The 21,746-nt window shown below is 39.5% G+C and overlaps 1 protein-coding gene across 1 annotated transcript in view; it reads left to right on the plus strand.

Annotated features, from left to right (window-relative positions):
• Positions 1–21,746, plus strand: part of l(2)k05819 (transmembrane protein 94-like protein l(2)k05819) — an 809,128-nt gene that overhangs the window by 442,333 nt on the left and 345,049 nt on the right. Inside the window, exon 15 of the mRNA XM_090377739.1 lies at positions 6,482–6,584. Coding sequence (XP_090233865.1) covers positions 6,482–6,584 — 103 coding nt within the window. The remainder of the gene's footprint in view (positions 1–6,481; positions 6,585–21,746) is intronic.

Here is a 21,746-nt window from a genome sequence, read left to right on the forward strand (position 1 = left end):
GATCAGACCAGGGTTCGAGCCCGTGACCACCAAATACAGAGGATATGGAAAGGTCAGGGAATGACCACTGCATATCCCCAGAGCAATATGGCCATAGTTGCTAATGCTCCTAAAAACCAAATAGCAACAACAACAACAACAACATATTATGTTGAAATGTGGAAATTATGTCAATTTAAGATTAACCTTGGAGATGTCTTCTGGTGTGAGCAATACCCAGAGAGAACCTCTTCTTCAAGAGGCTCTCTGCGTATTGCTCACAGAGAGATTGTTTAAGTATTTTAATGACTATGTAAATGCTGTGCTTAGAAGACAGAAAAACTTATTACTAGATAATAGAAGCCAACCTCTTTGCAGAAGGGACGGAAACTGCTTTGACTAAAATATACGGATTAAAAAGTTGTAAAGATATATTCTCTTCAGAGAAGGCAAAGTGGCAGTAACAAAGTTTCATTTTGTTCATTTATGAGAAAATTTTTAAGACTAACTGGTTTTGAACTCTAAAACTCAAACATTAAGAAAACAATGTCTCAAGCTTTTGCCTAGGGAATGGTTGAACATATGGTATCATAAATGTACTAAGTCTTGGGAATTTCTCTTGCAAGTGTGTGAATGCAGTACCGTTCACTTCCAAAGCCTTCACAAAATTTTTCATGAGCCCCAGTTTATTGTGGCGTGGTGCAAGCAAAACTACCAGAGGTTGAAATGCTACATTCTTCATTCCAGGTGTTAATTATTTTTGTTGAGGCCAACTCCTCTTATAGTGGGTATCCTTGCCATGACTATCCCACTTGCTTAAAAAAACAATAATACTTGGTATAACCCTTTTGTAATCCTAATAAAATGGCGATTACCTTTAAATCACCACATATTTGCCACTCATACTTCTGATAATGTACACCTTAGAGGATGTTCTCTATGTTTACGTGTGTTTCTTTTTTGTGGATGGCATAAGCAAGAGGTATTGAAGACAGCATATTTCCATTATGTAATAAGACAGCCTTAAGTCTAACCTTAGAAGCATATATAAATAGCCACCATTCTTCGGGAATGTGCCTCATGTTCATTGCTGCTGTTAGACCACCAACATTCTTGCAAATAGTGAGTTCACCTTCTGTTTGATAGAATTTATCATAATCTTTATTTCGGGTACGAAATGTTGTCACTTTCACAGAATGATCTAGAAGATTACACCATTGTAGCCTTGTGGCAAAAAGTTCTGCTTTGTTCTTCGGCAGTTCGAGATCCCTTATGAGGTCATTAAGCTCACTTTCTGTGATCTTGTGTGGTTCATAAGGATAAAGGTTTGGACAGAATGGTAGATCCCTTGACATAGTTGGCTGGTGTAGTTCTCTGTGTATATCAGGTTGATGTTCATCAGTGTCATCATCTTCATAAGAGTGTACAGAAAAACAGTTGGGTGGTTCAGGAATAGGTAGTATTACACCTATTCTTGAACCACCAGATGAATTTCAAATGGTATATTTGGGTACATCACTGTCCACTTTTTCTTCATTGTCATCCCTTTTCTAATAGGAAGCACCATACAGAAGTAACAGCCTGTGACATGATTTGTTGGCACCCTCCATGCGATGGCTACTGAGAGACGCATAAAATGTTCCTTTCACTTCGCCCACGCATTGAGTTTTGATGAACAAGTAATGCAGCATATGTGTGGAGCCCAGTTCTTGGCCTGGTTGCCTACTTTACATCCAAAGAACAAGAAGTAGGCCTTTTTGTGTGAAAACATCTATGGCGGCACTAGAGTAAAATCGATTGATGCAGTTGATTGGTAACAAAATTTTCTTGTAACGGAAATGACGCAATTGTTTGGTAACAAAGAAAACTGACTGTTTAGATTTTAAATGAAGCAAATCACGTGACTTCCTATTTGATGGCTGTTAGATTTTAAATGATGGAAATGATGCTAACGATGCTAACTCAATCACTAACGTTGATTTGGTAGGGTAAGTAGCTGATTCAGTAGAGTAACTTCATACTAATATACGAAAATGACATCACTTCCTAAAGGTGGCTAACTCAGTCACTAATGTTGATTAGGTAGAGTAAGCAGCGGGTGGTAATATTATGTAAGAATAAAAGCTTCAGAGCCACCGAAGAAGCCTCTGGTGTCGAAAAGGAATGAGTTTAAAAACACGGAGAACAAAAAAAATGCAGACTTTAATAAAATCTGCAGATTTTATTAAAGAATATTCTTCCAAACATGACCATTTCATTGCTTAAAATTTAAACGGCTTTGATTCAAGAATGTAACAATAAAACCATGACTTCAACAAACAATAACTTCTTGCAGTAGTTTTTGGTTATGATGTCCTACCAGTCTACAAATGGATTTTGCTATCTATTGAATTGTAAAAATACCTATAAAATTATTTCGAAGATGGTTAAAACTCCAGCTGAGGGAAATTAAGAGAAGTATGCAAAAATAAAATCTTCAAAGCCCCCAAAGAAGCTTTCCCTGTCAACAAAAGAACAAGTTCAAAAACACAGAGAATGAAAAAAAATGCAGAGTTGAATAAAATCTGCTTCTGAAGATTTTTATCACCAACCTTCTGCATCAACTTCTCATCAAGAAGCTGGACTGTCGACATCACGAAATTATATTGAAGAACTTCCTGAAGATTTCGATCCAGAAGATTTGAGTTCAAATGAGGATTTGAACCTAAGGATTTTCAATTGATTCCTGAACCGGCTAGACACAGTATATTGCAACAACCAGCTTCGACTTTGAGGGACCTGCTAGAATGAAGACTGGTCGGTTTGCTATGGCTAGAGAAATCGATTTAGAACCGTTCCACTCACAAGAAGGAGAACAAGTGTTTCGTTCAATAACAACAGAACAATCTCGGTTAAACGAAATCATTTTCTGCTAATACCGGCTTATGCTGTTACCATCCATAAATTTCACGAAGGTATTTTCAATTTTGTAGTTTATGAATACGAGAAATGTCATGAACAACAACTAGTTTATGTTGCATTATCTCAAGTTACTGATATCAGTGATCTTTACATTATTGCTGCAAATGGAGAAAAGAAATTTTATCATGGACTGAGAAATGCTACATCCACTCTTGCACTTCAAGCTGTGAAATGACCAGGTTGTCGAATAATCCTCTATTTACCATGCAAGATATGACAAGATCTTTCCATTCTAACGTTAAATTGTCAAAGTGCAGTCACACAACAATCTAATTTAATTTCTGAAACATGGCTAAATAACAAAGAAGAAGTGAGCATACCTTACTTTGATTGTGTCGTTCAATTCAAACGAGAAGGTCAACAAGCTGGTGATGTAGCAGTTTATCATAAGAGAGAAAATTGTACTCGTGTTACTTCTCATATGGAAGTGATTTATCAACAAACTGTTGGCAAATCCGTGAGTGTTAGGCCTGTTGGAGGCATTTGAGCTGAATGCCTTCTTCCTGATGGTCAAATGGTATTGTTGGTAGTCATTTACATTTCACCTAACCAAAAGATTGAACACATCATTGAATGCATCCATTTCGTTTTACTTCCTTACGCGATTGAAGGAGCTGCATTGCTACAACAATTTTCTCACAAGAAATGCAACCAAATAGCAATAATACTTAGTGGAGATTTGAATGTTAATTTTGCAGATGCTCAATCCAAACCTTTGAAAGATTTCTTAGAAAATAAATTTGGACTAATGTTAAATACTTCTAGATCTGTATCGACTACTAATCATCGAACTATAATTGATGCTGTGTTTCAAAGACATTTACACTCTTTACAATCTCAAGTGTATGTATCATATTTTAGTTATCACAAACCCATTGTAAGTAAATTACCTATTTAACATGTATTGAAACCTCAAATTCATGAAACTATCAAAAAAAAAATTAATGCTTTAAAATGTTAAAAGTGTTCGGATTTTTTTCATCTCTTTAACCTTGTCCAAGCCAAGGATGTTTTCACATAAAATAAAACATCTTTTGTACGTACAGGGTACATATGGTGTTTTTGATATGAAAACATCAGTGTTTAATGTGAAAACACTAGAGTAAAATCGATTGGAAATGAAATTTTGTTGTACGGAAATGATGCAAGTGATTGTAACAAAATGTTTTACGGAAATGATGCAATTGACGTCACTTCTTATTAGGTGGCTGTTAGATTTTAAATGAAGCAAATTACATCACTTCCTAAATAATGCTAACTCAGTCAGTAACTAAATGACGTTAATGACAACTCAGTCATTAACGTTGATTCGGTAGAGTAAGCAGCGGATAGTAATATTATGCAAGAATAAAATCAGACTTTAATAAAATCTGCTTCTCAAGGTTTTGATCAACATCAGCCTTCTAAGTAGCGTAAGTAAGTTTAGATCAAACTGTTCAAAAATTTAAACGGTTTTACTCTAGTGCTGACATAGATGTTTTCACATAAAATAAAAGATCTTTCGTGTGTACTGGGTACACATGCTGCTTTTTTTTTATGGCTCGAATTAAGGGATGCTTTCTTGAAGCTGACATGACTTCCTCACATATGTAACTGAAGTAATGTGGGCTATTCACACAATTATGGGGCATATTAATCTTGCACAGCACAAATACTATGCAAAAGATAGGAATCCACAGAGAACAACCATTAACTGAGTATCTAGCCTTATTCAAGGATTTCTGCAATAGAATTGAAGACTCATTTGAAGTGACAATAACTTATGTGATGGAGAGTGAGGCAACAGTTTCCTGATAAGAATGTGATAAGAGTGTGGTGGCACTGAAACTGTGGTGTTTCCATGTGTTTTGCTAAGAGCTGTAGTTGATAACGTAGAGCAACTTGCTAATATGAGACCCCAACTGTAATTCGAAAACAAGAGGCAATTGACAAATTTTTAAGTGATTTTCATGTCCGGCTGCATAAAATTAGTCAAGATTTGAGTATTTTCATTTTGGTAACATTTTACATGTTGATCAGTATAATTGGTGAGCAGATTTTGCACTTTTCTTTGCCTCTATCATGCACTTGTCCGATTTAAATGATATTATGGGTCCTAAGTGTAAGCATCTGCTAGAAACGTCAAATTTCAATGTCTAGACCCAGTTCATCATCAAGTCATCCACATAGCTACTACAGCATTAAAAACATCCTGTCCAGAGTTTATATGTCAAAACAATTGAACAACCGCTGTTGCTTCAACAAAAGCAATTTTCACTAATATATATTTTAAACTGAAATCCCTGCCAGACCACCCTATGTGTAAATACGTTTTCAAGCCATGATGGAAAAATGTCTATAGTACCAATTAGACTGCCAGCCATCTCTTCAGTATTTGTGTCCAAGAGCTACTCAGAGAACTTAACATCATGGAAGACAATGCTACCATGATGCAAAGAGAGCTTTAACATGATGTTTAAGCTCTCTCTTTGCAGAATATTCAAAATACTCATTTCCTCAACAGTAGGTAGAAGTTTATTACAATGCCAATTTCTGCAGTCCACATCCTTTTGCAAATTAAATTTATGCCATCTTGTGGGAAAGGGTAAATATGCCATCAGAATTTGTTTACATTAACCCTTTTAATGTCTTATTCACTTTAGTTAGGTCACTATGCAGATGCCTGGTTTATACAAACTGTAATTTACAGAACCCCAGTTTTTGTTGGTAAAAATATGCTTTTGTGCCCTCAATTAATCTTGTTACTTTTCTCTGCACTCTTTCCAACAGATCCGTGTCCTTCCTAAAATGTTTCCAAACCTATATGCAATATTTCAGATGTGGCTAAATGATTGCCTTATACAATTGGGATAATCACCTGTTTCTATTTGTTGGAAAAATTCTGTATATCATTGCCAGAACTACATGATCTATTTCAGCAGCTTGTCTGCACTGCTTAGGGATTTCATGTCATCCTGTTCAATTACCCCTAGATATTTTTCACTCTCCACTGCCTTCAATTTGGTATCATCCACATGGTTTGTTATTCTGGGATTATTATGTAAATGCAGTACTTTGCATTAACTATACACTGTGATTACTCCCCTTAACCACTGTGCCACCCCGCCCCATTGTATCATCAGCAAACTTACCAAATTTTCATGTTTACATCAATATGATTAATACATATTAAAAACATATTGTAATCCAAGAGTAGTGAATCAGTCATAAAATATGATGCTCCACTATTTAATGTCTTTTCCGTTTCTTTTCTTTTTTTCTGCATTTAATTGGTGTATAAGCAAACTTTGAGTTGTTTCCTTGAGGTAAGAGTTTTTATAATATTTGGGAAAAGTGATTAATTTTAATTTTGCTACAGATAAACTCACAAATTGTAAATAAATTTTAAAAAAATCATATTAATTCTTTTGCATTTAACAACATTTCCTATTAATTGGCCTTCGTCTCTTCTGTTCTCAAGAAAGATATGTGGGTTCCCCCTTTTCTTTTTATTTAAAGATCAACTATGAGTTTCCATATGATGTTAGTATTATTTATGCAGGTTCATGTGAATTGCTTTCCCAAGGAACTGCTGATCTTCTGTTAGATGTTTGTAGTGAATACTGGGATGGAGAAGATATTTCTATTTTAAATGAATCAGACAGGTAAAATTTAATTTTAGTCATTTTACTTTAGTTTTGGAGGTAGGATGCTGTGATTATATTATCTGTTGAATGACTTAAGATAATATTTCAATTGTGTGTTAAAATTTTATCTCTTCCCCTATCTGCTATTGAGTTTTTTGTGTAATCTTCAAACCATATCTCCTTCAATTATTTTCTACATTTAGTTATCTTTATAAATGTGTAAAGCACCTATTGTCTTATGGATAGACATGATTAAACCTGGCCATCATCAGTTTACATGTAACAGCTTGACTCCCTGTAATCAGATTTTTGTGAAATTTTATATTTGTCTTTTAGAAAGTTGTATTGAGCTAACCGAAATTTCATTATAATCACAGCAATATAAAAATAGTATTAGTAGTGGAAAATGTTGCAGTATTGCAAGGTTACACAGCATCAGCCAAAAAAACACCCAACAAGTTCCATATCACCTGTTCATCTCTTCCAACAGTTTGTCTGGCCCTTAAATTTATTCAGACTGTCCCCTTCTACAACACCATATGGAAGTTTGTTCCAACAATCAAGTACCCACTGGCTGAAGATAAATTTCTGCACATCTACATTTCTCTGAATTTCTGCAACCATCCTTCCTAAGTTTGAATTTATGCCATCTTATGTGCATAGTCTGAGCAAGAGGAAGAATTCCATCAGCATTGAGCTTACTCAATAGATTTAGAGCCTTAATATCTCATCATGTCACTTCTGATCCTGACCATCCTAAACACTCTAAGGATATCAAATATCAAACAAATTCTGTGATTCCTAATCCTAGAAATGACCATACTGAACTAAATGGGAAAAATTGATGAGAAAATATGAAGATAATGAGATGATGATTGAGGATTTATTTCACAATTATAGGACACTGTCGAGGAAAGAATTGAAAGTTGGGATTAAGAATGAAAGTGTCTGCAATTATGCCCAGAAAGCCTGAAGACACGATGAGAGCTATGTTTGTCTCTTTGTCTTTTTGGAGCTTGTGCAAGACTGATGGGATAGAATTTTTTCACATTTGTCTAACCTATTCCAAAGTGAATCCCATTCCAAAAGTCTTGTCTGTTAGACCTTTGGGAGAATTCGCTTAAATAGAAGATCAAGCAAGAATATTTGAGATTGAGGCAGTGTTAGGTGGGGTGAAAAACTGCTAGTTATGGTGGGGGACATAGACAGACTAATAAGGTTAAGAGCTGCCGCAAGAAGAGGTGAAGTCGATTCTTACATTGCTTCTCTTGGAACAAAAAGCAGCCTAGAAAGAGAGTTGTTAGAGATTAAAAGCCTTCTTTGGGTCTTTGTGGGAAAAATAAATACATGGGGTATATTAGTATTAGTAGTATAGATATCATACTGTATAACTTTGAATGTACAACATCAGCCAGGTGGGCAGGAGCAGCAGTGCGTAGCACACGCTTCTTGATTAGACTGGGGTTCGAGCCCATGAGCCACCAAATACAGAGATGCGGGTCAGGGAATGACCACCGCATATCCCCGGAGCAATATGGCCTTAGTTGCTAATGCTCCTAAAAACCAAATAACAACAACAGCACAACAACTTTTCAGCAGCCTCCCATCATATATATTTCCTGAAAATTACCATCTACAGAAATTCAAATTTAATGTAACAGGTTTCTTTTTTCATTTTCTCAACCTTAAACCTGTGCCCAGTGCTAAGTACTGTAGGTTAACAGCTAAATTTTACATAACTGTTTAATTGTTTACTATCAGAAATTTTTTAAAAATTATTAATAACAGCTACATTTTACATAACTATTTAATGGTTTTAATTTGTCAGCATTTTGAAATATCAGTTGACAGAATATGGCCTTCTGTCCTGCTTGCTTTAATACCACTGTATAAATTTCTTAAGCTTCTAATGCCTTTTCACATTTTATTTTGGTAATTTATTTTCCTCACCATGTTTAGTGATAAAACTATCCTCTATTTTTCAGTGCCTTATTATCTGGAGCAACAGTACTGTTATATCTAAACAAATGTTTATATGTGAATATTTTTTCAAAGAAACTTTGATAAATATAGAACCTCCCTTCCTTCTGATGTTAACATAAACTATATAATTGTTCAGTCACCTTACAAGAGATATATATATATATATAAGTAAGGAGAACACTAAAATGATGAATATAGGTCACACACTAAAATGATTAATATAGGTTAGAACACTAAAATATCTGGTTTTTCTTCAATAAGAAGATACACCAATGAGCCAAAACATTATGACCACCTACCTAATATGATGTTGGTCCTCCCTGTGCAGCCAAAACAGCTCATACCCGGCGAAGCATGGATGCTACGAGATTTCTAAATGTCTCTTGTGGTATCTGGTACCAACATGTAACCATCAGATCCTTTAACTCCTGTATGGTCCATGGTTGAGACGCCTCAGATCGGAGTTGCTGTTCCAACACAAACCACAGATGCTCGATGGGATTGATGTCTTGAGGAATTTGGAGGCCAGGGCAATATCTGGAAGTCTTTCTCATGTTCCGCGAACCAGTCTCGAACAATCCAGGCAGTGTGGCATGGCACATTATCCTGCTGAAAGGACCACCGCCACAGGGGAAGACCGTTGCCATGAAAGGGTGTACCTGGTCAGCAATGATGTTTAGGTAAAGTGTATTTAGGGTCAGATGGCACCAGGGGTTCCCCCATCTCAGCGTAGCTTACATTATGTGGTGATACAGTTCACTGTAAAGGCCAGAGATTTAAAAGTGTATGGATCTTGAGGTGTGTGGTATCGAAATGATGTTTAGGTAAAGTGTGTAAAGTGTATTTAGGGTCAGGCGACACCAGGGGTTTCCCCATCTCTGCGTAGCTTACATTGTGTGATGATACAGTTCACTCTAAAGGCTAGAGATTTAAAAGTGTATGGATCTTGAAGTGTGTGGTGTCATGTACCGTTCTTCTGGCCCTTTAGCTGAGGCCCGCCATTGCCCCACTTTCGCCCCGTGGAGGCAGACCAGGTACCTAGTAGTTTAAAATTTACTCTGGCAGGTCCTGCCACCTAATTTCCTAAGATTTCAGTGGCTAGGTCCTAAAAAAAAGAAGAAAATTGATCGCGTAGTTTAGCGGGGTTTAGCGCTAGAAGAAAGCCAAAAATGGTGGGTGAAATTGATTTTAGATTGTTGAATTTAGTTTGTGTGGTGCATTTACTTGCAGATAGGTAGAGTAGGGGGGGAGACTAAAGACTGAGGGGGAGATGGACAGAAATATGGAGCCAATAGGGAAGACAACTCCAGTTAGAGTGCCCATGCCCCATGGCATGCCCATGCCCCATCAGAGAGGAAAGCGGGGCAGTGGAAGGGGGAGGGGACAGCAAGGACATTTACTCCCCCCACCCAGGTGAAGAGAGCTACAGTGGCCGGCAAGGGAACTGGCTCAAATCGCCTGTATGGCACATTTGCAATAGCTGTCGATTGACATCCAGTAGAAAAGCCGTGGCTATGACAGAATCCCAGTCTTGGTTTCCAAATGTTAGGATCATTTGTGGGAGGAATCTCGTCGGAGATTCATAGTCATGAAGGCATGGTTGATTTCTACCGGTTAGTGTGGTATGGTCAGTTCCTTTGACATATGGTGGTGATTTTTTCCTTTGGAAGAATCATGTTATGGTGGTAGGCTTGTTCTTCATCTCTCAAACAGGTCATGGGCGAATTTTGTGAAGGCTTTGTATGTTTCCTTTGACTCCAGAAGATAGTTCTCCTGGTCAAGGAGTGGTTGTTTTCCGGGTCAGTGGTATTGTATTATTTTTGTGTTCACAGGCTAACTTGCATATTTTGTGGATAAACCGAAAATAATTCATAAGGGAAACCCTACTTCTGCCTGAGATTTTCTAAACACAGTCCAAACTAAAATAGCCTTTAAGAATTTTTTCAGTCTGTCCGGGTCAGTGGTGTGGTCCATGAAGGTAGTCGATCTTCCTTTTGTCAGGTTGTAGAGCATGCCACACTGCACAATCTCCAGGTCCAGGGGTAGGTCATCCACAAGATTCTGTAAGGCTTGAGTTCTGACTGCGCAGCAAGCCTATGAGATGGTCAGTAGGATTGAGCATTGTATGCTCTCAAGTTTTCTTTGGTTGGTTGCCATCGTGGCTTTTCTGAACCAAACCAGAGCGGCGTACGTTGTTGCGGGTAGGAATACTGTCTTGTAGAAGAGACTGAGGGTTCTACTTTTGAGACCCCAATCCCTCCGGGCGACTCTGGCAACCATTGCCGAGTAGCCTTTTATTTTTCGCTGGATATAGATGAGGTGTGGTTTAAAGGTTAGATTTCCATTGATGATAAGTCCCAGGTGTTTGAGTTGCGTGACAAACTTGATCGTGGTATTATGGATCTTGATTTGCGGTGGTCGGTTTGGGTGGAGATGACCTCTCAGCAAGATAGAGCAGGTTTTTGTTGGTATTATTTGGAGGTTGTTTTGGGCAGCCCACTCTTGTAGGGTCATGAAGGCCCAGTTTCGCAATAAGACAAGATCGTCGGTATAGGCCTGGGAGGTTACGCAACCAAGGTCTTGCTGGAGGAAGTCCTCCATGACCACGTTCCAGAGCAGAGTTCCCAGTACAGAGCCCTGTGGACAGCCTCTATGTACCTGACACGTCATTTGACAGAAAGGTGCTCGGAAAGGTGATTTTTCTATTTGAGAGATATTGCCTTAAACAGTTGTACAAGTTTATGGCAGGTTTGCCTTTCTGAGCCTGCCTAGGATGCTCAGCCACCATAAGGTGTCGAACACCCCCAGAAAAGTCGATGGAGATGAGTAAAAGATATTTTTGGTTGCAGGTGTTTGCAGTAGTGATGATGTTGTTCAAGGCATCGGTGATGGACTTGCCTCGTCTGAAGGCAAATTGATTGTTTGAAGTGAGATTGGCAATGTTGTAGTGATTCGTAATTTTTGTTGCAGAAGGTGTTCTATTGTTTTGCTTAAGACGGATAATAGGGCTGTGGGATGGTAGGAGTCAGGTAGATCCTGTTTCTTCGTCGAATTTTTTAGGATTAGGCGTATGCTGGCTGTTCTCCAATCAGTTGGGAACCATCCCAGGCAGAGGCAGTGGTTGATTAGGTTCAGGAGTGGTTCCAAGGCATATCCGATAGTTTTTTTTTTTTGATTTCCGGCTCCAAAAGGTCCAGGCCTGGTGGCTTCTTGTTTCTAGTTTTCTGGGCTGCGTGGTTGAGGTCTAGTTGTGTGAAAGGTTCTTCAGTCTGATCCGACTGGCATCGATCGTTGTCCTCAGAGCTGGATCTGTTCATGCATGGAAGGCAGTTGTCTGGGTTTGAAGACAGTATTTAGTATATTGTTTATGGACTCTTGCCATGTTATCGTTGGTTGATTCTGTGGTGTTTTGGTTGTGGGGATGACCTCATCCCTGGGGAGTTCGTTTGTAGTGATCCGGTAAACTCCCCCCCCCAGGGTTCATTGTTTCCCCACAGTAGTGACAAGGTGCTCCCATGACTTTTTCTTCCACTCCCTGATTGTTGAGGTGTATTGATTCCTTGTTTCTCTGTAGGACTGTTTCAGGGCTTCAATCTCAGCCTCTGACCAGGATCTGTGTGCACGCTGGAAGGTACGGCGTTTTGCATTCATTTCTCTTCGGAGGTTTTTCAGCTCTTGGTTCCACCATGGGACAGCACCTGGTATCGGTTTCTTTCGTGGGATGGCAGCATTTGTAGCATTTGTGATGATCTTTGTTATGGCTTGTTGATGGAGGTCTGGGCAACCAGCCTGTGGATCCTGGGTTTGGAGTGCTTGAGTGTCAGCGATTAGGTTTTCCCGGAAGAGGGGTCAGTCTGCTTTTGCCAGAGAGTATCTTTGCATTTGTTGTCTAGGTTTTATTGTGCGGTCTAGGGATCTTAGCATTTGGAATGTTGTGATTGCACAGTGGTTTGAGGTTGACCAGTTGACTTGTACAGTCCAATTGGAGATATGTCTTGCTAGTGATCTGGTTGCAAAGGTTATATCGATGGACACCTCCCAAAGGGGTGCTAGAGAAGGTGGGTAGGTTATTTGCTTGGTTTAGAATTTTGTATGGACTGTTTGCAAGATATTCCTCCAGGCATTGCCTGTTCATTGAGCAGTGACATCCTTTAGTTTCACTGAACCAGCTGGGTAAACGGCAGTTCACGTCAGCACTGATGAGTATTCTAGCATTGGGGAGCTCGGTGGATAGAGTTTGTAGGTAGACTATGGCCGGATAAATGTAGTCTCCAGGTCTGGAGTATATAGAAACAGCGTAGAATTTGCCAACAGGGCTGATGATTGTGCACAGGCTGCCCAGGGGAGGCAGAGATGGGAGATTCTGGTAACTGAAGTCTGGGTTACATACCAGGATTGCAGCCTTGGGGAGGGGTGTCATCCTGGCATTGCACAATTTTATAGGTGTTTGGGTATCCTTTCACTTCCTTGGCATGAGTGTAGGGGTCTTAGCAGAAGTATATTTATATTTCCTTTGTCCGCTTTGAACCTTAGTTGGCTTGCAACTGCAATTGCCCTTTGTGTGTTGTTTTGTAGGAAGTTAACTCTGTTGTTATTATATTGTTTACAGTAGGTTTCCATAATTGATTCTGGACTGGTGGATGCTCTTTGTTTTTTTAAGTAGACTGAGCATTTATTATCTCTGGTGGAGTGTGAGTATTGCATATTATGCTCTTTGCAGTTTATGCAGATTGCCTCTTCCGATTTTTTTGGGCATGTATTAAATTCATGGCCCTTTTGTGAGCAGTGGCCACAAGTTGGTATTTTTTGTACACAGGTGTGTGTGGTGTGGCCGAAGCTGCAACACCGGAAACATTTGGGCATAGCCACGTATTCCTTGAATCGGGGACTGCCCCAGTTTATAAAGCCTCTGTTCTGTCGTTGTATGGCCTGCCAGGCTTTTGGGGCCAGCTCTACAACCCAGTTGGTTGCTGTGCTGTTCGGAATTTGGTCAGGTGGTTTGGTTTTACGAGAGTGGCTGGGTCATCATTCGGGATTGTCATCTGTAGGTTTCTTTGGTAGAGTTCATCTCTAATTGTGGAATAATCCAAGTCTTTGCCAACATCAAATATTACAATTGATAGACCTTTTTCTTTTGGGGTCTCCGCAACTAGCCCCAGGGTTGGAATTTTGGCATTTTTTAGGATTTGAGTGGCATCATCCTCTGTTTCTGTCTCGATGATGAGTCCTGTGTTTCTTGTTTTTCTTATTGACTTTATTTTTGTGGTTTTAAGGTCACCGGTAATGTTTGTTATCATTGTGTCCTTTATCTATTCACTTGTTTGTGTGGCCTCTGTGGATGCTGGCTTTAGCAGGACCAGATGGGGTTGTGGGAGGAAAGTTTTCATCATTGTTGTGGTTTGAGGTGGTGTGGGATTTTGTTTGTTTAGATTCCTTAGTGTTTCGGTGTTTGTAGGGGCACGCTGTGGCCTCCCACGGAAGGTTGCTGTGCGTACTATTGGAGGTTTCCTTGAGTTTGCTCTCAAGTTGGAGACAAAGCTTCATGACTTGTTCTTGAACTGTTCCTTCAGGGAGGGTTGGGTCAATAGCCGGTGCACTGTTTGTTTGTTTGTTGTTTTCCTCGCCATTTTCTGGCTGAGTATCTTGGTTGTCTTCAAGCTCCTTAGCCTCACTTTGTGATCTAGTTTCCCCGTTCAAATTTGGGGACTACGTTTTTTTTTTTATTCTTTTTCTTTGAGGCCGGTGATGGTCTAGTGTCTTCAGTTTCATCGAATATCTCTACTATCAGCTGGCAGTCAGAAATTGTGCCAGTGTGTTGGGCACATAGTCGTTCTTGTGTCTCCATATTGGATTTTGTGGAATTTCCTTTAGAATTTTCCATGTCTGGTTAGTTGTCCAATTTTCAGTTAAATGGGATGGTTCTGGATTATCGGGAGGTGGAGTACCCGTTTGAAAGCTATGTCAATTTGAAGTTGAATGTTTGGTAACCACACGTTTGTGGGTGGATTTAATGCAGAATAGTCCTGCAAAGTTTTGGGCTACCCCCCCCCCCCCCCAGTAACAGTGGGGGTGAACTCCCAGATGCAAAAGGCCCCTAGAACAGTGGGGGAAACTTTCATTTGGGAGTTTTCGGGGTTGAGAAAAACAGTGGTGTTATTATTTTGGTGGTCAGATGCATAGGAGCAGAGTTGGTTCTTCTCCATGGAAAGTCTATGGCAGGGGGGGAATCTCAAAATACATATTTCTTGAGCAAATTCAGCAGTTAATGGCACAATTTGATGGAGCACTCTTTCAGCTCAATTTTCGCTAGTTGGGGGCGCCTCCCCAGTCAAGGTGTCAGGTGAAAACGTGGCTCCCACGTTAAATCAGCAGCCTCTCTATAGCCCTGTTGTCATCCACATGGTGACCATGCGGTCTGGCAACAAAGGATAGAGATAATAACGCTTCAATTCGATGGAATTCCAAAAAAAAAAAAAAAAAAAAGGCAAAAGTTTCTCGGCAGCGAGATCCTCAGTGCTTTATCTTCTTTGGTGAACACTTTTCATGGGTTAAATAGCACTTAAAATACATATTTACAGCCAGAAATCACAGAGTTGAAAAAGAGTAAGGCAGCCATATTGGATCTTCATGTCAAGTAGTGAGCAGATACGTTGCTGTTGGGTAAATAACACGCTGAAACACAGAATAGACAAATAAACCAAGAGACAAACCTTGCCACATTGTTCTTCGTCCTTAAAAGCCATGTTGTGCAGAAAATCCAAGCTGTAGCACAGGTTAAAATCATTAATTTATACTGAAATTAAACGGAGCCTTAATTAGCACGTGTACACTGAACGCAGCCATATTGGCTGTCTCCGATGTTTAGGTAGGTAGTAGACATCAGAGTGCCCAGCACATGGATGACTGGACCCAGGGTATCCCAGCAGAACATTGCCCAGAGGATGACACCACCGCCATCGGCTTGTTTTCATTCCACGGTGCATCCAGGCACCATCACTTCCCCAGATAAACGACACACATGTACCCAGCTGTTCACATGGTGCAACAGGAAACATGCTTCATCGGACCGGACGGACTTCTTCCAATCACACCCAAGGTCCAGTTTCAATGCTTGTATGCCCACTGTAGGCGCTGTTGCCGGTAAACCGTGGTTAGCATGGGCACTCGGAGCAGCCTGCAGCTACACAGTCCCATTTTCAGCAGGGTTCAATGTAATGTGTGTGTGTGTTGTGACACATTACTCCCGTCACCAGCATTCCAATTACCAGCGAGTTGCACCACAGTTGCCCTTCTGTTGCCACGTACCACCCGGACGAGCCTTCGCTCACCTCGAGCATCAATGAGCTGTGGTCGTCCAACACCTCACCGGCGGTTTGTGGGTTTCCCGTCCTCGGACCACTTTCAGAAGGTACTAACCACGGCTGGCCGTGAACACCCCACCAGCTGTGCCGTTTCAGATATGCTCTGACCCAGTTGTCTGGCCATTACAATTTGGCCTTTGTCAAACTTGCTTAAGTCCGCTGCCTTTCCCATCTGAAGAACAGATGGGAAAGGAGGTGGCAAAGGACCTAAGCAAACCCTTAGCCATAATTATGAGAGCATTCTTGGACTCAGGGGAGGTTCCCACGGACTGGAGATGTGCAAATGTATCCCCATTTCACAAAGGGGGATCGAAGGGTGACACGAGTAATTACAGACCAGTTAGTTTAACTTCTGTTCCAGGTAAAATAATGGAGTCACTGGTTAAAGATGCATTGCAGGATCATCTAGACAAGACTGCAGCAATTATTCAGACACAGCATGGGTTTGTTAAGGGAAAGTCTTGTCTCACAAATTTGATAGGATATTATGATGTGGTTACAAAGGAACTGGATGCAAAAAATAATTTTGATATCATATATTTCGATTTCAGGAAAGCTTTTGACACTGTTGCGCATGGAAGACTATTGTACAAATTGGAGCAGAATGGTATTAAGGGTAAGTTGCTACAATGGATAAAAGGATGGTTAAGTGGGAGAAGACAGAGGGTGGTAATCAATGGGTGCTGCTCTTCATGGACCTAATGTTATTAGTGGAGTCCCACAGGGTTCGGTGTTGGGTCCACTGTTGTTTTGTATATTTATCAATGATATTGATGAAAGTATATCGGGCTTAATGTCGAAGTTTGCAGATGATACAAAGGTTGGCAGGGTTGTTAATAACAGTAATGGCAGTGTGCTACTGCAACAGGATCTTGATAATTTGGGCAGATGGGCTAAGAAGTGGCAACTGAAGTTTAACCTTGACAAATGCAAAGTACTGCATATGGGTAGAAGTAACCCCAGAGAAACGTACCAACTGTGTGGTACTACACTTAAGGTGGTAGAAAATGAAAAAGACCTGGGAGTAATTGTGCAGTCAGATATGAAGTTTTCTGAACAATGCAGACAGGCTGCCAGGGCAGGTCATGGGGTTTTGTCAATGATATACAGTAAACCCCCGCAAATAGTGGGGGTTACGTTCCTGAGAAATGCCGCGAATACCGAAAACGCGAATACTGAGTTATGGCTCCCATGGTAATAGAGGGGTTCCGTTCCAAAATATGAAATATATAAGAAAAACTAGTCTAAAATTTTGTCTATGTATGTAGGCCTGACGTAGCCCAGTGGTCAGGAGCGAGAGTTCATAGCACGCGTTCCTTGAGTGGACTGGGGTTCAAGCCCGTGACTTCTAAATACGATAAATATTTGTATTGACGATTTATTGTAGACTCTGCTGACTTGGTTGTCGTGCCGGAGTATAAACAAAAAATTTATTTATTTATTTATTATATGTACCTTCATAATATGACTATGTGCATAGACAGTACATAGTGAAATGCAAGCATATGGCATCGAAATGAAAATAAGAAACTATTTAATATTAATTGTAATATTTATTAGAAATTTCAAACAAATCTTATAAAACCAGCGTCTTTGCTAGCTAAAAAACTTATCCCGTCAGTGCTATCACCAGTTTTGCTAAAGTGTTGATAAAGGTGTTTTTTTTCCTTTTCACGAATGACGATTGAATTTAACGGAATTTTATTTTGAGTTCGGTCTTCTATCCACTGATGGAAAGCCTTTTCCATTTTTTCTAATTTAACTTCATGAGTTACAGAGCAAATTTTTGAAGCAATTAGCGCGTTTTCACGGACACTACGGTGATTTTTTTCTTCCGATTTCTTGATTGTTCGTACCGTTGACTCATTGATTTTATAATGTTTTGCCACTTAGGAGACACTTTCACCATTAGAAATTTTATCTAATAACTCAATTTTATTCGCTAATGTCATCACCTTTAATCTTTTCACATTTCCCTTGTTATTTGTAGCCATATTTTTGTACGGGTTAGAAAGAACTTGTCCAAATAAAGTCACTTTCTTCCGTTAACACACTCGAAAAAGTCTGTTTTACACTGCAAAACAGTAGATTTATCACTTTTGTAAGCATATCAATTTATAAATTGATAAATTTATTCAATTTATAAGCATATAAATTAAAAGCAAACGACGAAACCTTCCATGACAAGTGCATAACACATACTGAACAAGGATTAGCGAGAAACATCCATGCTCGCGATTTTGTCACCCCTCTCCCCCCACCCACTCAGCGCTGTTTTGACTGGGAAAGATAATTTTAGCCTCTCCCATGTTTTTTATGGCAGAAAATGTTCGCGCCGCTTTAAAATTCACATATTTTTAGGTTTTATTTTATGTTAAATCAGCGACTGCGAATAGCGGAGGTTTACTGTATAGGAATTTTGCTAGCAGGGAAAAGGAGGTGATTGTCCCTTTGTATAAGGCAATGGTCAGGCCGCGCCTTGAGTTCTGCGTACAGGTCTGGAGGCCTCATTTTAGGAAGGATGTAGATTTACTTGAGCGTGTACAGAGAAGGGCAATAAGATTGGTGAGGAGAGAGAAGGGATCCTCTTACCAAGAGATGCTTATTATAGGAGTTCTATAGGAGGCTTATTATAAGTTCTGCAAATTGCAGTGGCTGGAGACTAGGCACCTGCACGGTGATCTGATTGAGGTGTATAAGGCCTTGAATGGGTTGAGCACGCTGAATTCTGATGGGATCCTTCCACTTGTTCGGATGACGAACCTAAGGGGGCATAAATTCAAATTAAGAAAGGACAGATGTAGAATAGATGTGCGGAAATTTGCCTTTAGACAGCGGGTGGTTAATTGCTGGAACAAACTTCCATCTGTCGTTGTGGAAGTTGATAGGTTGAATAAATTTAAAGAGAAACTGGACAGGCATTTGGAGGGAATGGTGTGTTTTTTTTTTTTTTCTTTTCATACACTTGTTTTCTTGCATCACATGCTACTACTACTACTACAAGAGTAACACTGATTAATGGACCTCAGTATCAGGTGTTTTTATACAGTGTCCCAACCTGTGCACGTGGTGTAGTTCATCTGCAGTTGCTTTGAATTGCTTAATGACTTTATTTGCATAACCATTTGTTTGTAGTGAAGTACAAGCACTTATGGTGATATATTTTGCAATGTTTGTTTGATGGAGTTCTATCTCTTATTTAAGTCGTGTATATCCAAAAGTACTGATATTTAAATGCAGAATTCTGAGACATGTAAAGAATGCATATAATAAAAGATCCCCACTGTAGGAGGTATAGTAAATATTGTGCAGTGTTCTCATTGTCTTATATATAAATATACAGTGCTTTTTTTGTAAAAAAAATAGGTGTGCCGGTACTCATTCTTTGCTATATATAAATATACAGTGCTTTTTTTGTAAAAAAAATAGGTGCTGGTACTCATTCTTTGCTATGAGAAAAAATTTTAAATTAAAAGGATGTGAAAAGTACTGTGAAAAAATTTTTTTCCTGATATTGTTACTTTAGTAGTAATGTTTTTGGATTAAGAACAACAAATTTAGTATATTAACACAGTTTATTAAGCATAAATTTATTATACAAATATATAAAAAAATAATTAAATGTGAGTACAATAAGTAAATAAATCGGTCAACTACTGAGTGCCGGGCACTCCGGATGAAAGGGTCCGTAGTCACGAATGGTCGTTAGGGTAGTATCTCAAATAGAGAGCTTTATGGTTACTGAAAAAAGTTTCCAGTACCCTGGAAGCGTTGTCTATTAGAGTGTTTCCAGTTGTTGTAAATGATTGGGAGAAGCGATTAAACTCTTTGGGGAGAAGCGACACTGGCAAGTGAGGGTCGTGCAAAGCTCCGTGCAGGTGCATACCCACCACCACTGGCGCCTCAACACTAGTTCTCTCAGTACCTCCTTGCCAGGACAATTCTGGCTTTGAAAATTTTTAAAAAATATTTTTCATCTCAAAATTTATAAATTACCTTTATAGAATTATTAACTAACTATTTAGCAGCCTTTTTGTCACCAAAATGAGAGTTACTTAGTACAAAGAAGCCCACTATCAAAGGGCAATATTTTATTTTAATTTTTTTTTAATTTTAACGTAAAAATAAATCATAGATTTCAAAAAGGTGCCGGTATGCCGTACCATTGTGTACCGTCCCAAAAAAAAGTGCTGTACACACACACACACACAAGCACAGTCCAAGCTCTTTATAACAACACTCATTATAACATCCTATGTGGTTGGTCCTGGCCAATTTCTCATTAACCTAATGCTGTGTTACATTCATTATAATGACATTGAAAATAAAAGGATTTTTCTATAACAGCCATAAATTTCTACCTTTTACAATTACAAAATCAAAGTCTGACTTCACAGTGATTGGGCCCCATACACTTTCCCAAAGAGTATGGGGCCCTGCTCCAACAACAGGAGAGAGAATCTATGCTGGATGGGGAAGCCATCAGATTCTCCTACCATTGTTTGGTGCATAATGGCCTTTAGCTGCCATTGCACCGTAAACCTCCAACAACAACCAGCAGATTCAGAGAACATATGCCTGTACCGAAGTGTTTGAGACGCCTAAAATTTGGCCACACTTCACACACGCATGAAAACAAACGCAAAGCATATGCAGTCAATGTGCAATCATAAGGCATGATAGGGGCTCACATCTGGTGAGTATGGGCTTGGCACACCCAGGGTCTTGAGCTGGATATCATCATTCTTCTCTTCCTTGGTGATTCTCTACTACTTCTCTCTCTCTCTCTCTCTCTCTCTCTCTCTCTCTCTCTCTCTCTCTCTCTCTCTCTCTCTCTCTCTCTCAGGGTTGCCAAGTTAGAAATTTTTTTTTTTTGGCTGGTGCAGCAAAAGCCTCAGGCTTCCTTACACTATATGGCTAATGATAATAATAATAAACAATAATAATTGCCACAACAAGAACCCTCAGCCAAAGTGTGCCAACTGTAAGTCTGCTGGATTAGATCCCGACCACTCTGTTAGAGATCCAAAAGGCCAGTATATATCAAAGCCAAGAAGTATATGCAATCTAGAACAGATTATGGCTAGACACCCTAATCTAATTGTGAGCCCCTGCTCTGAAATCCTTGCATCTGAATGCACAGCAGAATCAGGCTGTGGCAGACCAACTCAGGCTTATTTCTGAAAGCATAGATTTTATTTCTGAAAGGAAGAAAGAAGATTTCTGTCTGAAAGAGGAAAGCATAGATTTTATGCTGCTCCAAGAGCCATATACTCACATGGGTAAGATAAAACAATACCCTGTAACCTTTAGAGTAGTTGAATCCTCTACAGATATCTTGTGGGCTGCTATCATAGGGAGAAATCCAACCCTCACCTTAACTAAAATACACAGGCTTTGTACTCCTTATGCAGCATGTGCTCAGATTACTGTGCTTTAAGCTCCATACATGTTACTTTTATGTATTGCAGGCAAGGCTAGGACATGGACCCCTATGTCCAGTAAGAGCCTGCCACTAATCTTCTATCGGGTGGTAAAAATGTAGTGAGTACAGACTCTAATTGCAATTTGCCTATGTGGAACAGCCATATTGATGATAGATCTGGTACCCACAATGGCCAAATCTTGGAGGATTACGTAGTTACTTCACTATTCCTTGTGCCGAATCAGCCTTATAATTTTCCCAGATATAATTCAGCTATGGGGAAAGCACTATTGATATTAAGTTGGCCACACATTCAGTTCCATTATATTTACCAAATGGCAGGTAAAGGATGCATGGACCACCTCCAAAAACAGAGCTATCACCTTAGATAGATATGGCAAAAAAAGGCCA

This window comes from Mastigoproctus giganteus, chromosome 7 (genome assembly GCF_048544385.1).
Source record: "Mastigoproctus giganteus isolate SK-2022 chromosome 7, ASM4854438v1, whole genome shotgun sequence".
NCBI classification, from domain to species: Eukaryota; Metazoa; Arthropoda; class Arachnida; order Uropygi; family Thelyphonidae; genus Mastigoproctus; species Mastigoproctus giganteus.